The 15,335-nt window shown below is 41.0% G+C and overlaps 1 protein-coding gene across 9 annotated transcripts in view; it reads right to left on the reverse strand.

Annotated features, from left to right (window-relative positions):
- Window positions 1-15,335, reverse strand: part of USP6NL (USP6 N-terminal like) — a 110,796-nt gene that overhangs the window by 65,549 nt on the left and 29,912 nt on the right. The window contains exon 1 of one of the 9 annotated variants that reach the window (XM_064421741.1): window positions 9,377-9,428. The exons of 7 other annotated variants lie outside the window; for them this stretch is intronic. In XM_064421741.1, the coding sequence (XP_064277811.1) occupies window positions 9,377-9,380 (4 nt within the window). In that variant the 5' untranslated portion in view covers window positions 9,381-9,428. Of the gene's footprint in view, window positions 1-488; window positions 673-9,376; window positions 9,429-15,335 lie in introns of those variants that run through there. One more of the 9 variants, XM_064421734.1, reaches the window with a different exon arrangement.

A 15,335-nucleotide genomic window follows, 5' to 3' on the forward strand; every position in this document is an offset into this window, starting at 1 on the left:
AACTCTCTGGTCATAGCAGAAAGTCCTTTAAATACTCAGGCTGTTTATTTTCCTTCCAGTTCATTCCCATAAACAACGAAATAAAAGCCATGACGTACACTTAATAGTATTTTGCTGTGGGTACACCATGTTCAAAAGGAAGAATCTTGGTAAATACCTGCACACCAATACTAAAGCTGCTCTGAACAAAAGGGATTAAGCATCATTTATTATACTTTCTCCTCACGCAAAGAGAATTTCTAAAACATAGAAGAGATTTTAGCATAAAATGAACTAGTTAGTTAGAAAAACAATCCTTTTTGCATAGCAACACTTCCTCTGAAATATGTATTTCCACAAGCTGAGCTACATTTCTTCCACCATTAAACATAATTATATTCCTTAAATATTACTTAAAACTCAGTTATCACTAATTTGAAATGAGAGATAATAACAGCACAATGTAAACAATTAAAGACCAGTATATAAAATTTTACACAACACTTTACCAGTCTTTAGACTGTCATTTTCTTCCCAGTCCTTGTAGAGCTCTGTTTTAGTCTTCATGAAGTAAATCTGTTTGCTTCTAGACCATATTCTAAATCAGTTTATCAAAAATGACCGGGGGAAAAGTTCTCCTCCTCCACTTGCTGCATTTGCTCCACACAACTGAGCCACTTGACACGTGCTCCTTTTTCCAGACACTGCCCCTCTACAGCTCCAGGAGCTGCAGAGGCTGGAACAAAGATGCCATTTGTTAATGCCAAGTGTCACGAAGGCACCATGCTGGTGTTCTCCAGCCCAGCCCACAGCCCTGCATTCCAGCTCATAATAAACAAAAGGATTTGAACAAACAGCCTCAGAGGCCAGGGCTCCTGTAACACATCACTGTTATACTCTTGGGCAAGAATTCTTATTAGTGTTTTCCAAGTGCTGCAGGAAAAGTTTTACTGAAAGGACTTACTTGAAATGAGGCTTGAAGTACCCTCTTTCTGGCTTATTACCTAAGAAACCACAAAATTAGCTAACTAAAAATGCAGTTTAGATTTCTGTAACTGGAATTCCCTACTTAAAGGATGGAGATTTCACATATTTTCTGATCAACATTCTTTTACTCTTCAAGATCTTGGGAACTTGAAACACATAGGATCTCAGAAGTTGAAAACAACATTTTTGTTGATAAAAGTAGAAAAATTCAGGAGTAAAACCTGAAAACCAGATCTCTGTACCAAATATCCCAGGCCAAACACACAAAGCCATTCTCCTGCACAGACTTTAGCCCTCACATTGCCATTCTGCTGCTGTGTGATGCCTGCAGCCAGGAACCAGCCAATTCCATATCCTAACCTAAGCAAGCCAGAGCACACACACTACCAGACACTTTGTGAAGCCAGCTGAAAGATGATCAGTGGCACTGGAACAGGTTACCCAGGGAGGCTGTGGAATCTCTCTCCATCCTTGGAGATATTTATAAGATGTCCTGGGCAAGCAGCTCTGCACAGCCCTGTTTGAGCACAGGGCTGGACCAGATAACTCCAGAGGTCTCTTCCAGCCTCAACCATTTTGTGATTTTCTTGCACTCAGAGAAGTGTTAAAATGCCAGGAACAGGAGATCTGATCAAGTGTGTTGAACTATTCTTTTTTCCCCAGAGACTGAAAAAAGAACAGTTCCTTCAATTGTTTTAAGTTTTAATCTTCCTCCCCATATCGTGTGGCAGAGCACTGAGCCTGGAAATGAGCAGCAGCTCCTTTGTCTTTACCACTGATTACTGCTGGTGGAGCCCACCCAAGCCCAGGTGTCAATAGTTTAGTCTCTGGAAGCAGTGTGAGTTTAGACTAAGCCAGTGCCATGTCTACTACCAGGCACATTTCCCTCAAAAACAGCATTTTCTTACTGCTGACACACACAGCAATCCTCTTGCTACACAGAAATATCTTCCACTTTGCTCATAACACAACTACAGAACTGAAACCAGCTACTTTCTGTTTCCTTATCTGTGAGCATATTTGTGGTGAGGATGACAAGAACTCACACGCAATGAACACAAGCATTGTCCCAGGTTAACTCTCTCACCCCTTTACCATGAAAACAATTTGCTTTTTAACATTACTGCTGCTATTCTACCACACATTAATCCCAGACAGAAATAAGCCGTATTACTCACACACATACATATGTACACTATAACTATAGTAGAGATCTGTACTGATACTTCTCTTAGGTTTCTCAAATTTAGCATGTTTGATTTTGCGGGTGTTTTCCAAGTAGGCTTACAGACAGAAAAGGTAAGATTTTGGCTTAACTGAAATTTCTCTCTATTCCAAAGAAAAGGAAAAAGCTAAAATCTAGAGTAAAACTCTTTGGAAAATCAATGTATTCATTATGCTCTCCACTAAAAAAAAAGCCCATTGCAACAGCAAAACACATGCACTCTTAATAATCAGCATTCAGAGTAGACACTACTGTAGTTTTACAGCATGAGTAATGAGTGAAAAATATGAAAGCAAAGATTTAACTTCCCCGAAGACACATGATTGAACTCTCATCTTAATGAAAAATTAAGTTTCACTATGGTAGAACTCTTGCAGTTTTGCAGCATCCCCTATCAAACACTGTACATTCACCAATGGAAAATGGTCACTTTGGAAATTAGTAGACTTAACTGCTACTAAGAACCCTCTCAAATCAATGTTAAAGTGATCTCCAAAGAACTCAAAGCAAGAGCAGGGAAATCAAGGCAGCTCTGCTAAGCAGTATTCCACAGAGGAAGCCTGTGTCAAGACATGAAATGAGAATTTAGAATTCTATGTATCGCACAAAATTTCAATCAAATACTCCATCTTGCTTTTAAGCAACAATGGACTAAAGGGCTTACAGAAATACCACCAATATTGATCAGTTACTGCAATATGCCTATCATTTTATTTTCAATAACACAGCCTTACAAACACTTTTAGTTAATGCAGCAATAAAAGCAAACAAAACAGAATAAAACAGAAATCAAACAGAAAAGGAACATACTCTAATAAAATATAATTTGGCCATTTAATTAGTCTTAATTTGTAATTTGTTTTCCTGTGTGTTTCATGTAAATAATTACACCTTAAAATTAGATCACTCCATCAGCAGTACCTACACCTAACCAGCTGGAAGCTGCAGTTGGAGTGCTCATGTCATCACCTCACTGCTGAGCCTTATGAAAGTTCCCACAAGGGTTACAAAGTAGAGTGACAAGATCTGGCAGGGCTCTACTGTAATTCCATTTCACAAAGTGTTGTGTGCAGTCGTGAGCCAGAAGATAATTAATTTGCTGAAGGTTAACATAATCAGTTGCAAAGCCAGAAGAAACCATAATTGCCAATTTTCAACAAGCTATACTGAAAAGAGTAAGCCCAATTTTGAACAATGCTCCTTTCTTGAAAGAAAAAGAGGACAAAACCAATGCACAAGCCACCCTCCTGCCCAAACCTCTGTCAACACAACCTGGAACATTTATGGCAGCTCTTAATAGACTTCAATGTAAAAACTCAGGCTGGGTATAATTTGGGGCTTGCCAGTATGCAAAGACTGGTCTGACTTGTGCCACAACTAGCTCATGTCTTATGTCTAAGCTCAAGTCATCCTTTGTTCTTCTCTTCCCAAGGGTGTAGCTGGTATCTGGCCTTTTCATCACTATTTTTTTCTCTTTCCCCAGTGCCATGAAAGAGCAGCATTGTGGCCACACAGAAGTGGTCACTCACCTACACGTTTGTGTGTTCAGAAGATGCAAACACTGCTGAGCTCAGCCCTCCAGGCCTGCTGCAGTGGCCGTGGGGGCAGATCTGCACCCCGGGCTCCAGGGGACACCGCGAGCCTGGTGTGCGACACACGTTCTAACAACAGAGACACAGCCTTCATGGAAAACACAGGAGGTTTTCCACTACTGCAGATCATTTTATGGTCTTCCACGAAAAGATTACATTTCTTAGAACTCCTGCTGTGGCTAGAACTGATCCCTCTGTAACACAGAATCTGTTTCATCCATGGCTCATGAGTATTACTCCCACACTCCCCCTGAAATCCATGACCTTTCCCAGCACTAGTCCTAGCCTTTACAATTATGTCTTAATAAAATATGCTGCAAATCATCTGCTGCATTATATGGTAAGATCAGACACTTGACCTCAGAAGTAGTATTGACAGATGAAAAGCAGAAATATTTCAGGAATTTTACCCTCAACCTAATATTATAAGTCAAGGAATTCTTTTATGCCAGTGGCTTTTCAGGTACTGGTTATTATTTTATAAACAAATTTCGTTGAAAATGCCTTTTTTTTTTAATTCCTTGTACTTTGAAAGTATATTATGCCTGCAGTTCCCAGAGGCTTTTGAGAACTAAAATATCCCTTCTGTACACTGACGCTGCTCATACTTCTTTTAACCAAGACAGGCTACTAAACACACAAGCAAAACCATCTTTCAGCAAAACTGAACATAGCAGTTCTCTGCCATAAATTTCTTCTTTGCTTCCCCAAAGCTATATATCAGGATGACATATAAAACATTTTTTTTCCCAGCAACATAAATCAAAATAACATTTTTAAAAAATCTCTGAAATGCTGACATTATTTCCGACATAATTTCAGATTTCCTGTTTTGAACATCATAATTAGTGGTAGAATATGAATGTTTTCACAGCACTACAATTTACTATATCAATTTAAAGAGTAAAATGGTTCTAATATTTTCAATTCTGACACAAAGTAGAACATTTCATAACAAGAGCTATGCTTCCCACGTTAACAGACTTATATTTAAGTAGTCAGTTGCCACACTGCACTAATTATGTTAAGTCTCCTGATTAATCATTTTTCTCTCTGCATTAGTCAGAATTAATGAAGCAAACAATAATTATATTTTAAAATTCAGCGTTAATGATGTGAAGTCTATTCCCAGTTTAAAACATCACCAAGACAACACTCATACAGACTCTGGATGAAGTTTTTTTAAAAGAGGGCAGTCCTTAATTTTTGAGGAAGCTGGGTTATTTCTTCTCTAGGGCCAGAGAAGCTGCAACACGTCTCTAGTTACAAAATTTCATCGACATTGGTGTCATTTTATACTGGCTCAAATAAGAATTGTTCTACACAGACGAGCTGTGAATACACTGCCATACCCACAGTCCAGCTCATCATTTAATTACACAGCCGATTAACTGATTACAACAGGAAGAAAAGGAGGGTTTGTTTTTGTAATACATGCTATTCTACCACTTAACAAGACCAAAGAGCTCCAAGCCAGCTCAGAAAAACAGAAAAACACCAGCTGTGACTGAAGGTGGCAGGAGCAGAACCTGAACAGCCCCAGGGGGATGCAGCAGCAGCTCCCCAAACCTGCCCAGTGCCCACAGCCCCGGGGCTGGCACCGAGCTGCTGCTGCTCAACTGGCACTGCCCAAACATGAGACTTTGGAAAAGAAAGCGTTCACAAACAAGCAACAGATGAGCAGCTCCTGAAAGCCCCACATTTTACTGTCCAGCTGCACGTGTACTACCAGCCTTTGGCTTTTCTGCCTGCTCCTGGAAGAGATGACGTGAAGCACAAGAGATGAGTCCTTGCCCCAAAGTGCAATAAAACCTCCCTGCAGCCTCTGCTCACACCCTGACTTGAGCGTCCCAGGGCTGAGCTGCTGCTCTGCCTGTGTGGACACAGCAAGGGGAGGCCTTGGCATTCATTTTCCAGCTTTAAATTCAGTTTCAGCCCAATATACGACAGGAAAATAAAATCTTAAATATTGTGGAAGTTGTGGCAGGATGAAAAGCATTTCTTGCTTTATTTCAGCAACGTTACACAAGTTACTCCAGTTACTGCAGGCTGCTAGACAGACTGCTGTGATCCATACCCCAGAGTGTGGATCTCAGGCATCCCTCCATCTACCATTGGGATACACGGAAGGAACCACCAAAAAGCACAGTAACAGTGAGAGGAGCTTCTGTGAGCAAGGCCCTTCTGTTTAACTTTAAATATAATCCCAACATACTTAGAGCATTTCACAAAAAAAACACTGAGTTACACACTAGAGCTCAGTTCACCGTAGCTGAACAGCTTTCTTCAATTACTCTGTCTCTGAGCTATTCATCTTTGAGCAGATAAACATGATAAACATTTTAACTGCAGTAATAATACCTTAAGTACAAATAGGATCCTCTAAGGGAATCCTCTGAAAAGTCTGAATGGCACCAAGAAGCTCATATGACACTAAACCTCCTCTTTGTGGCTCTGTGATAAGTTTGAGTAAGTCCACAGAAAGACATCAAGGCAAATTTAGGTACCTGCCCTCTTGTATCAGTCATGTCTACACAGCATGGAGCTGAATAACTGGCTGCTTACAATATCTGTCATTAACTTAAAAATTAAAATGACATTTAAGATGTTGAAATCCCCTCTGAACATGTGAAATCATTTTAAGTGTCAGGCAGCAGTAGATCCATGTTTTTTATGTTTATAAAGTGGTTACAGGAAAGGCTGGAGGAGCAAGAGACAACCAGCTGAAAGGTTAACAAGTTTGTCAAATGGCAGCAGAAACAGGGGAAGTTTCCTCATCTTTGCTATGAGAAAAGGAAGTTAGTGGCAGACAAGAAGGTTCTGTTGTTTTCAGTTTCACTGACTGAGGACTAGTAAACAAAACAAAGTAAACAGCCATGGCACTTCCCATGCAAAACAGGAATTAGGCCTCCAAGGCTGTCCTGTGTGCCTGGTCCCAGCCCCCAGCTGAGGCAAAGCCCAGCAGAGCAGCTGCAATAAATCCCAATGCCATACCCACCGAATCACAGCCATGTTGCATTCATACTGCTAATTAGCAATACCAGGATGAATTTGTTTGCCTCCACCTTGTTTGCATTAATTAAAACCTTTGTCAATATAGAACAACTTCAGAGTTCAGATAAAACAACCCAAAGGTGGAGAGAAAGGGGGAAGAAAAAAGATGACAAACTGTCTGGCTGTGTATCTAGAAAACACTGTACCAGTAAGAAAAACCTTCTGCCTACATTATATCCATCACCTTTAATTTTTCTGCTAGAGGAGGCACCAAATTAGATTTTAGATGTAATCAATCCCAAAAACTTAGGAGTGTGTGCCAAAAAAGGTCTTGGTAGTTTTCCCCAATTTTTGACTCCAGTTAAGTACAGACAACCCTGAGATGTCAGCACCACTAAGAGGCAGGCACAAAGCTGTAGCAGAAAAAGACCACAAAAAGAAAATGAAAAGGCATTTGTTTCAATCTTTGATTGTAAAGGACAATACAGGATCAGAACAGAATTTTCCAAAGAGGTTATAAATCTCCTTCAGTAAGAGATCACAGCAAGAGGCAGCATTTGGCTCATTCTTTGGATATTCTGAAAACATTTTACAAATATCCAGTGCTGATGTAAGATGATAATTATTAATTTATACTGCTGTTGCACAGAAACAGTAACTTTAATAATAAGTGCATTAACAGGCAGGCATATCAGTCACACCTTTTTATTGGCTTAGAACAAGATAAGCACCAAGGTACTTCAGTAACACAAACCCACCATGAAGTCTTCAATGCGACTTCTCCCAAAATCAGTGTTTTTATTTCAGTACTGATGCAAAATGAACTACAAACACATGCTGTGAACACCTTAACAAGTTCCTACTGCAAAACGAACATGATGTTAATTCTAGTCTAAGCCTTATACACAGCCATCAAGAAAAAAATCCATTTGTTTATGCTGAAGTCAATAATGCACTGAACCTACTAATGATGATCTGCTTTAAAACCACTACACTCGATTAGAGAAAAAAGCCAAACCAAAGAAAACCACACGTAACCCAGAAAAATCTACTTGTCACAGATTCTCATATCTCAGCAGAAAATTACCTGAAATTTTAAAAAGCACTTTTAAACTCACTGAACTGAGAAAGCCTACTTCAGCTGATACAAACACTGATGCAGTACTTTGGAAATCCCTATTCCAGTTTATCAACATTAGCTCTAGGACAATACACAAATAAAGCCTTTCATGGATTCCAGTCCAGCCCATATAACCTATTTCATTCCCAACAGATCCCTCTCAACCTCTGTGAATTTCATATCCAGAATTAAAATCCACAGGAAGAGTCAGGACTTGGTTGAGCCTGTGGAGCTGCACCTGGCAAACAGGATCCTGTTCCCTGGGAAAAGCAGAGCCACTGCAGAACCCTCCCCTAGGGCAGACATGAGCTGCTCTCTCCACCAGAGAGAAGGAGGAACAGACCAGCTGGGATTTAAACACACATCCACCCACTGTCTGCTGTGCCTGGAGACATGCAGTTAAGACATTCAGCACTTTGGGGAGGGTTCAAGTCCTCATTTGTGCAGCTCAGATGGACCAGGAGCAACAGGGCAGACTGGTTCCTCAGGCATGAACCAAACAACCAACCTCCACAAGACAACAGCTTTGAGCCCTAACTAAAACCAGCTGCAGACAGAAAACTTAGAGATCAAAGCTCTGCGTGAGCCTATATGGCCTTTAAATCCCTTTTTTGACTTGGAAAGGTAGACACAGTGGTCAGGCAGGAAACCTTCCCATGAGGGAGGGGCAACGCTCATTTTGAAATCTGTTGACCTCACATGGAAATTCTGCAAATTCAGTGAAATTTTCATCAGTGAAGTTAAATCCAAAATTACTTGCAAAGGAAAAATGTATTTTGGTTATGAATTGTGGTTCCCTCTTACCACTGAAAACATTTCTTCAGTACATGTTAAAATGACAGCTTTGCATTTCTGATGTTACTACAACCAAAGCCAAAACCTTTTCTTGAAGCAAGGAACTGTAATGCAGCAAACCAAAACCATCTCTGTACACATATTCCTGAAAGGAATAGGATGGGAAACAAAGAGGATGAACATAATGAACATTCCTTCAATTACAACATTTTGGAAGGATAAGGAACTATCACTGCAAGGGCTTCAAACTGGATGAAAATCCAAGAGCCTTTCATCAACTCTTCCCTCTTCAGCAGACGTACAGTTGTCATCTATCACACAAGTCTGAAAGTGAATGAAAACTACCAAATACCAAATATTTCTCCTGTTCTGAGAGTTTCTGAAACTGTTCAATTTAACAACAAACTTCTTGTTGTGACAGCAAATTCTTGAAAGAATTTACAAACAAGTCAGTCTCTCTTAAGGCTGGGGAAAATGAAGAAATATAATTTTCAACTTCAATTTGTTTTACTATAATCCACACTAAAGACAACAGCTTTTAGGGTGCATTAGTCATCAGTATAAACCTTACTCTGCTTAAATAGTGAGCAGAATTTCCACACTTTCTCCTTCTCTAGCTCACTTTATTTCCTTGGCAGAGAAAAATCCAGGGGTGTAACTATTAAACATGATGAAATTACTCACACATACTCTATTTGCCACCACCCACTGTTTTTGAAGAGCACACAAAACCTAAGCGTTGACAACAGGAACCAGTGGTTCACATTATTGTGATATCATGTGCTATAAATGTAGAAAAACAAAAGCATCAGAGAGTACTTTGTACCTGAGGTACAAGAGGCTGCTTAATCCCAGAGTAACAGTCAGGCCACCTCAGACACACTGATGACAGGTTTCTGTGAAAAATGAGTCAGCTGTACACCCTGGGGAAGTTCTCTCTCAATTAAAACAGTATCACAAACAGCCATTATTCTTCAGGTGCTACTGAGCCCAGGTGGTGTTTCACTGAATCACCAGCTCCAACAAAGACTCAGTCACTTTTTCTCTTACAAACAGGATTTTAAGCAAAGGCACAAGACAAATACATGGATTTGAAACTCAGTCAGGCTTTACTAAATCAAAACCCTTTGGTGGGAATACAATGAGGCTCTCCTCCTCTCTGAGAAGTCCAAATCGTTTCTGATGCTGTGGATGCAGGTGAAGGCTGCAGCAGCCAGAGCTCCAGGGCTGATGGAAGTGCAGCCCAAGCACTGCTGCTCAGCTCAGACACTGCAGCCTTCACCCCGACACAGCCCACGGCGAGGCAGTGACCTGTGTCACTGCTCCTGGTAATGTAACACCTTCTGAGACTTGAGAAGCAGAGTGGTGAGAATTCAGAAGTCACACCTAATGACAGTACAAATGCAAACAATAAGAAAAGAGGAGACAGAAAGCAGGGGGGAGGAAGTGTGATGTTTTAGCTAAGGAATGACATTTTAAGAGGATGATGTACCAAATTGCTAGAATGGAATCAGCTGTCAAGTTAAAGCATGAAGTCATCATCAGTAAGGGGTATGAGATTACAACATTCCAGCAAATCTGAGTACCAATCTTCCCACCACCTTGCACCTGTTTTCCTCCTTCACACCTGTATATTACATCAGCACTATGTGGTAGCTCTCTGCTTACACAGGCAATGCTGAAATGAAAGAAAAAAAAATAGAAAAAGCCTAAATGAGAACTTATGGAAGCAAAATATGGGTGCAAAACAAGTGCACATTCTTAATAAGATGAAGAAGAAATAGAAAAAAAAACTGGAGAAGAACAGCCTATGGCACAAGTTAGTGTGCAGAGTCTATGAACAGTAAGTAACTTTGAAAAGCAGTTTTCTCCAACACACAACTGAGACTTACCAGCACAAAAAGAATACAAATATGGTATAAATTAGCATCTTTTTAAAAACTTTATTGTCACCTTTTAGGTAGCTCCAAGTTTTAAGGATATAAGGATATGACACAGGGAACTGCCATATGTATAAGCCACTGAAATGATGTGACTATCAGATTTTTTGTGTCCCCTTGCCCACCTGCAGCCACCTCACATTCAAGTACATTCTCATTAGCCTTAATTTGATTATCTCTTCTCCAAGCTCCTCATATAATGAAATTATATCACATATTATATATGCAAGGGATAATTTGTTGACATTTCCTAACAGAAGCAATGACTTTAGAATTTCTAACACTTACTAGCCAAAATTGCTCCAAAACTTCCACTAGCATACCAGTTAATACTGTTTCAAAACCAATTACTACACACCAGCAGCTGGAAATGTTATAAAGCTTATTAACTTCTTTTTATTTTTGTTTTTGTTTTTTTTAAACACTGACAGATTTTACCTAGGAGTACATTAAGAGACCAGAAAGGCAAAGACAGGAGGACATCATTCAGACATCCTGTCCTGGATTTACAGTGCTTGTTGACCACATCACTGTTCTTTGTCTCCCACTCTGCTGAAGTTACTGCTCTGGGCAGAGCTGGTGAACAGGATCAAGTGAGTGCACTGCAACCCACAACAGAAAAGCCCAGCTGCTGAATTTGCTCATGCTGCCATCACTGGCAGCTCCAGGGAACCTGGACTGGGGAGAACTCACAGGAACAGAGAGAGGACTGCAAAGTTTAAGCTTGTCCACATCCTCCAGCATTGCTGTAGTGGGTTAACCCTGGGCTGGCTGCCAGGTGCCCAGTGACCTGCTCTCTCTCCTCCTACTTAACTGGGGGAGATGAAAAGAAAAAGCTCATGGATCAAGATAAACAGGGAGGTCACTCACCAATTACACTCATGAGAAAAAACCTACTTGGCTTGGGAAAACTAATTTATTGGCAATTAAAAATAGTATAGGTCAGCCCATAACACTTGGGTTTTGCTGCTCCTTAATCTTGATACTCTTCCCATGCCCCAGCACGGGATCCCTCCAAAGGGATACAATCCTTTACAAACTGTTCTAGCAGGGGCCTTTCCCACAAGCTGCTGTTCCTGCCAGAAGACCTGCTCCTGGTGTGGGCTCCTCTTCCAGGGCCATGGTTTGTGCCAGGAGCCTGCTTGGGATCCTCTTCCAGGGCCATAGCTTGTGCCAGGAGCCTGCTTGGGATCCTCTTCCAGGGCCATAGCTTGTGCCAGGAGCCTGCTTCAGCACAGGCTCTCCAGGAGCTGCAGGTGGATCTCTGCTCTCTCCACGGGCTGCTGGGACACAGCTGCCTCACCATGGTCTTCTCCAGAGCTGCCAAAGACTCTCTGCTCTGGTGCTTAAACACATCCTCCTGCTCCTCCACTGGCCTTGGGCTCAACAGAGTTAATTCCCACTATATTTTTATCTCTCTCCTCTCTCACAACTGCTGCACTGTGGATTTTACCATATCTTAACTATGTTATCTCAGAGGTGTCACCAGCTTAACTGGTGAGCTCAGCTTTGGCCCAGGATGGGCCTGTTTTGGAGCAAGCTGTGTCTGCCTGTGTCCAGCCCAGGGGCAGACCCTGGCCACCTCTGCAGCCCCAGCAACCAAAACACTGCCAGGTAAACCCAGTACAGTGGCCAAACAGAAACTCTGCCATTAAGTTAACACTTAATCTCAAGATGCAGAGCATATAAAAACCCAAGTTATAAATGTCAGTCTTCAGTGCTTTACAGCATAATCCCTCGATCCCCCTCTGCCCCTGAAATATCAAGCCCACCAGAAATTCCATTTATTTCCAAGAAAAGCCTCATTAGGCTATTCTATCCAATGCCAAGATCATAAATCTGGGATAAAAGACTACTGATGTTCCACACAATTCTATAAATAACACTTTAGTCTAAATTGGAAGAGCACTTTGGAGCAAAGCTCCACATCATCTCTATTTACTGCTCTCCACTTTGTGCTGGGAAGAGACTTGGAAGTATGCAAAGCTGGATTCCTTCCAGGTTCAACTATCTGGGAGATGCACTCCTACCTCCAAGTTATGTTCTACCCAAGGTTTGATGTAGCCTGGAAAAAACTGCTGAAATACAGAGGAATGCTGAACTCCCAGCTTTCCTCTGTCCATCTCTGCCCCCAGTGCCTCACTCCCTGCTAGCATGGACACAGCTCACGAGCCACTGTTCTGTTAAATGCCCAGCCCAGCTGTCTTTTGATTTGCCTATGTATATTTGCTCATTCCTCCTTTTAGAGCTTATCTGCACTATTTATAGAATGGCTTTACATTCTTATTAGTTGCCAGACAATGATTTTTAATACATGTTCCATCACTACAAATACTCCTCTGCAAAGCTTTACACATTATGTAAAACAGGCAATTATCACTGCACAGATTAGAAGGTCATTCCAATGCCTATAAACTAAATAGTAGTGGGAATTGGAGTCTGTGTAGCTTATTTTCTTTTTCATCTATAGATTTGGCAAGCTCCAGACTAGCATTCATCCCACGTATTTCAAAACCCAGCCAGAGTACTAATTCACGGCACAGAATTGACAAAAACATATCTTTGATTTGTGCAATGTGTGATCCACACTACAGTCTGTGAACACAACATTTTCTTTTACCCAGTGATGTGACATGGTGGCTTCAAGACTTGATGCAGCTGCAGCATAGATGGGGAAATTTTTCAAAACATTTTAAAAGTCTTTTCAACGTACAGCTGGCATCAGAAAAAGGAAAGGATTAGTCAGGTTTTTTCTTTATAGAAGGAGAAAAATTAGGACACAGAGCAATGGTGCAGCCATTTATACATCACACAGCAAAGTGCAACGCCTGAAATCAGCAGTAGATTGCACACTGGGGAGCCCTGGAAGCATCCCAGGAACACCCAACACTTGAAAGTGATGAAGAATTGTTCCACCAATCCAAACAATGGGACCCTAAATGAAACAGAAAATATTTCTCTAGGAGAGATCACAGCATATTCAAGTTACCAAAGTCCCTTCATTAGCACAAACAGTATTTCCTTTTCTATCAGCAAGAGGAAGTCTCAGAGCAAGGCAAGTTCTCACATTCCAGTTGAGACCTGTGAACTGCATTATAGCCGTGTCCTTCAGACTCCTGCTATTTCCCACTCAGAAATGAGGTTTAGCAACAAAAGCTTCACTTCCATTCTGTGACAGGAATCAGTAAAGCAAAATTATTAATTAAAACTTTGAAGCATTTATTTCTAAAAAGGAAGCCTGAAACTCAGCCTTAACCTCTCTAAGATACTTCTGACTAAGTGGAGACAAAAAAGGGCTTGACGAGTGCCCTGTAGTCAAAATATTTTGGGGGAAAAGTTAGCACATAGCAATATGGTGAAACGTGCCTGTTCACACTCATGTTCCTCTCCAAATGCTTACATATTAATCTTGCTTGGTATATTAAGTACATCCGAAAGATAAACGTCTCATCTAAAAATAAGGAAAAGAAAAAACAACCAATTTCCCCTTCAGTTTCCAGGGAATAAAAATATTTTCCAGTCAATAAATGCAGAAAGTTTTGTACAATCCTATTTGCCCACAAAATTTACAGGACTTTTCTATTTTCTTTTGAAAAAATAATAGGCAGAGAAGTTACATTTGAACACTCCATGTTCAGATATAACTAGTGCCTGCAGTGGGGCAAGGAAGGGAAGGTGCAGACATCACTTATACCACTACAACATTAGTTGTAATGCTAATAAGTTAAGAAAAAGCTAAGAAAAAGACATTTGATTTTTAGATCCTTTAACAGAACCCTATTTTGCAATGATGAATTAAAGCACAGGGAAATAAAGATACTGTTTTTCTAGTATTCCACTTAAATTTCATTATTATCTGGATTAGACTATAGCAGTTGTGTGGTTAATGTGCCATAGGAGAGGAGCATCCAGATTGTGCTAATGTCCAGAAAGCACAACAGTGCCAGACAAACAATTACTGTTAAACAAAGAAAAAACAACCAAACAAACACCAAACAAACAACAAAATCAACTAGGACACACACAGTGGGAACGGAGGGAAAAATATCAACGGCAGCTTTCACTCCCCAAGGATGTAGGGTTTCACCTGTGTGAATCAGGGTGATACCTGCCTTAAAAGCTGCAAAACCCCCGAGGTCTTCAGAACACCCTGAGTCTAAAGGAACAGGTCAATCCTATCCTGCAGAGTTACTGCTCTGGCCACCAATTCCATGGGCAGTGTGCACTCAAGCTGAGGACACCACTGCTGGGCTGAAGGTATCAGGCAAACAAGAGTATGCCAAGTCCACAAGCTGAATATCCATGAGCTTCTCCATGTGGCCACAATCTGCTCACAGGAGCTGTGGCCAGTCAGCCCAGACTCATTTTGCACCAAAGCCCACTTGCACACATGGAGCCCTTGTGGCAGGTCCCAAGATTTATACCCCAGCTTGGGGTGCAGAGTTAAGGGACCATGACACCTGACATGGGGGTCATGCTCTTCTCCTGGAGAACAGTGTGTAATCATGTGCCTGCACATCCATTTCCTTTTATTTGTTTGTGTTGACGTGTAATAATGCTACAGAAAATAACAGCAGGGGAAAAAACCTGCATCACCTGGGACAAAAAGCAGAAGGGAGCAGAATCTGTTCCTTGAGGAAATTATTTTCACCAAGGACCTGGCCCCTCCAGGTACTGCTAAAAATGCTTTGTTAGCTGCTTTA

This window comes from Passer domesticus, chromosome 5 (assembly GCF_036417665.1).
Source record: "Passer domesticus isolate bPasDom1 chromosome 5, bPasDom1.hap1, whole genome shotgun sequence".
Taxonomy (NCBI): Eukaryota; Metazoa; Chordata; class Aves; order Passeriformes; family Passeridae; genus Passer; species Passer domesticus.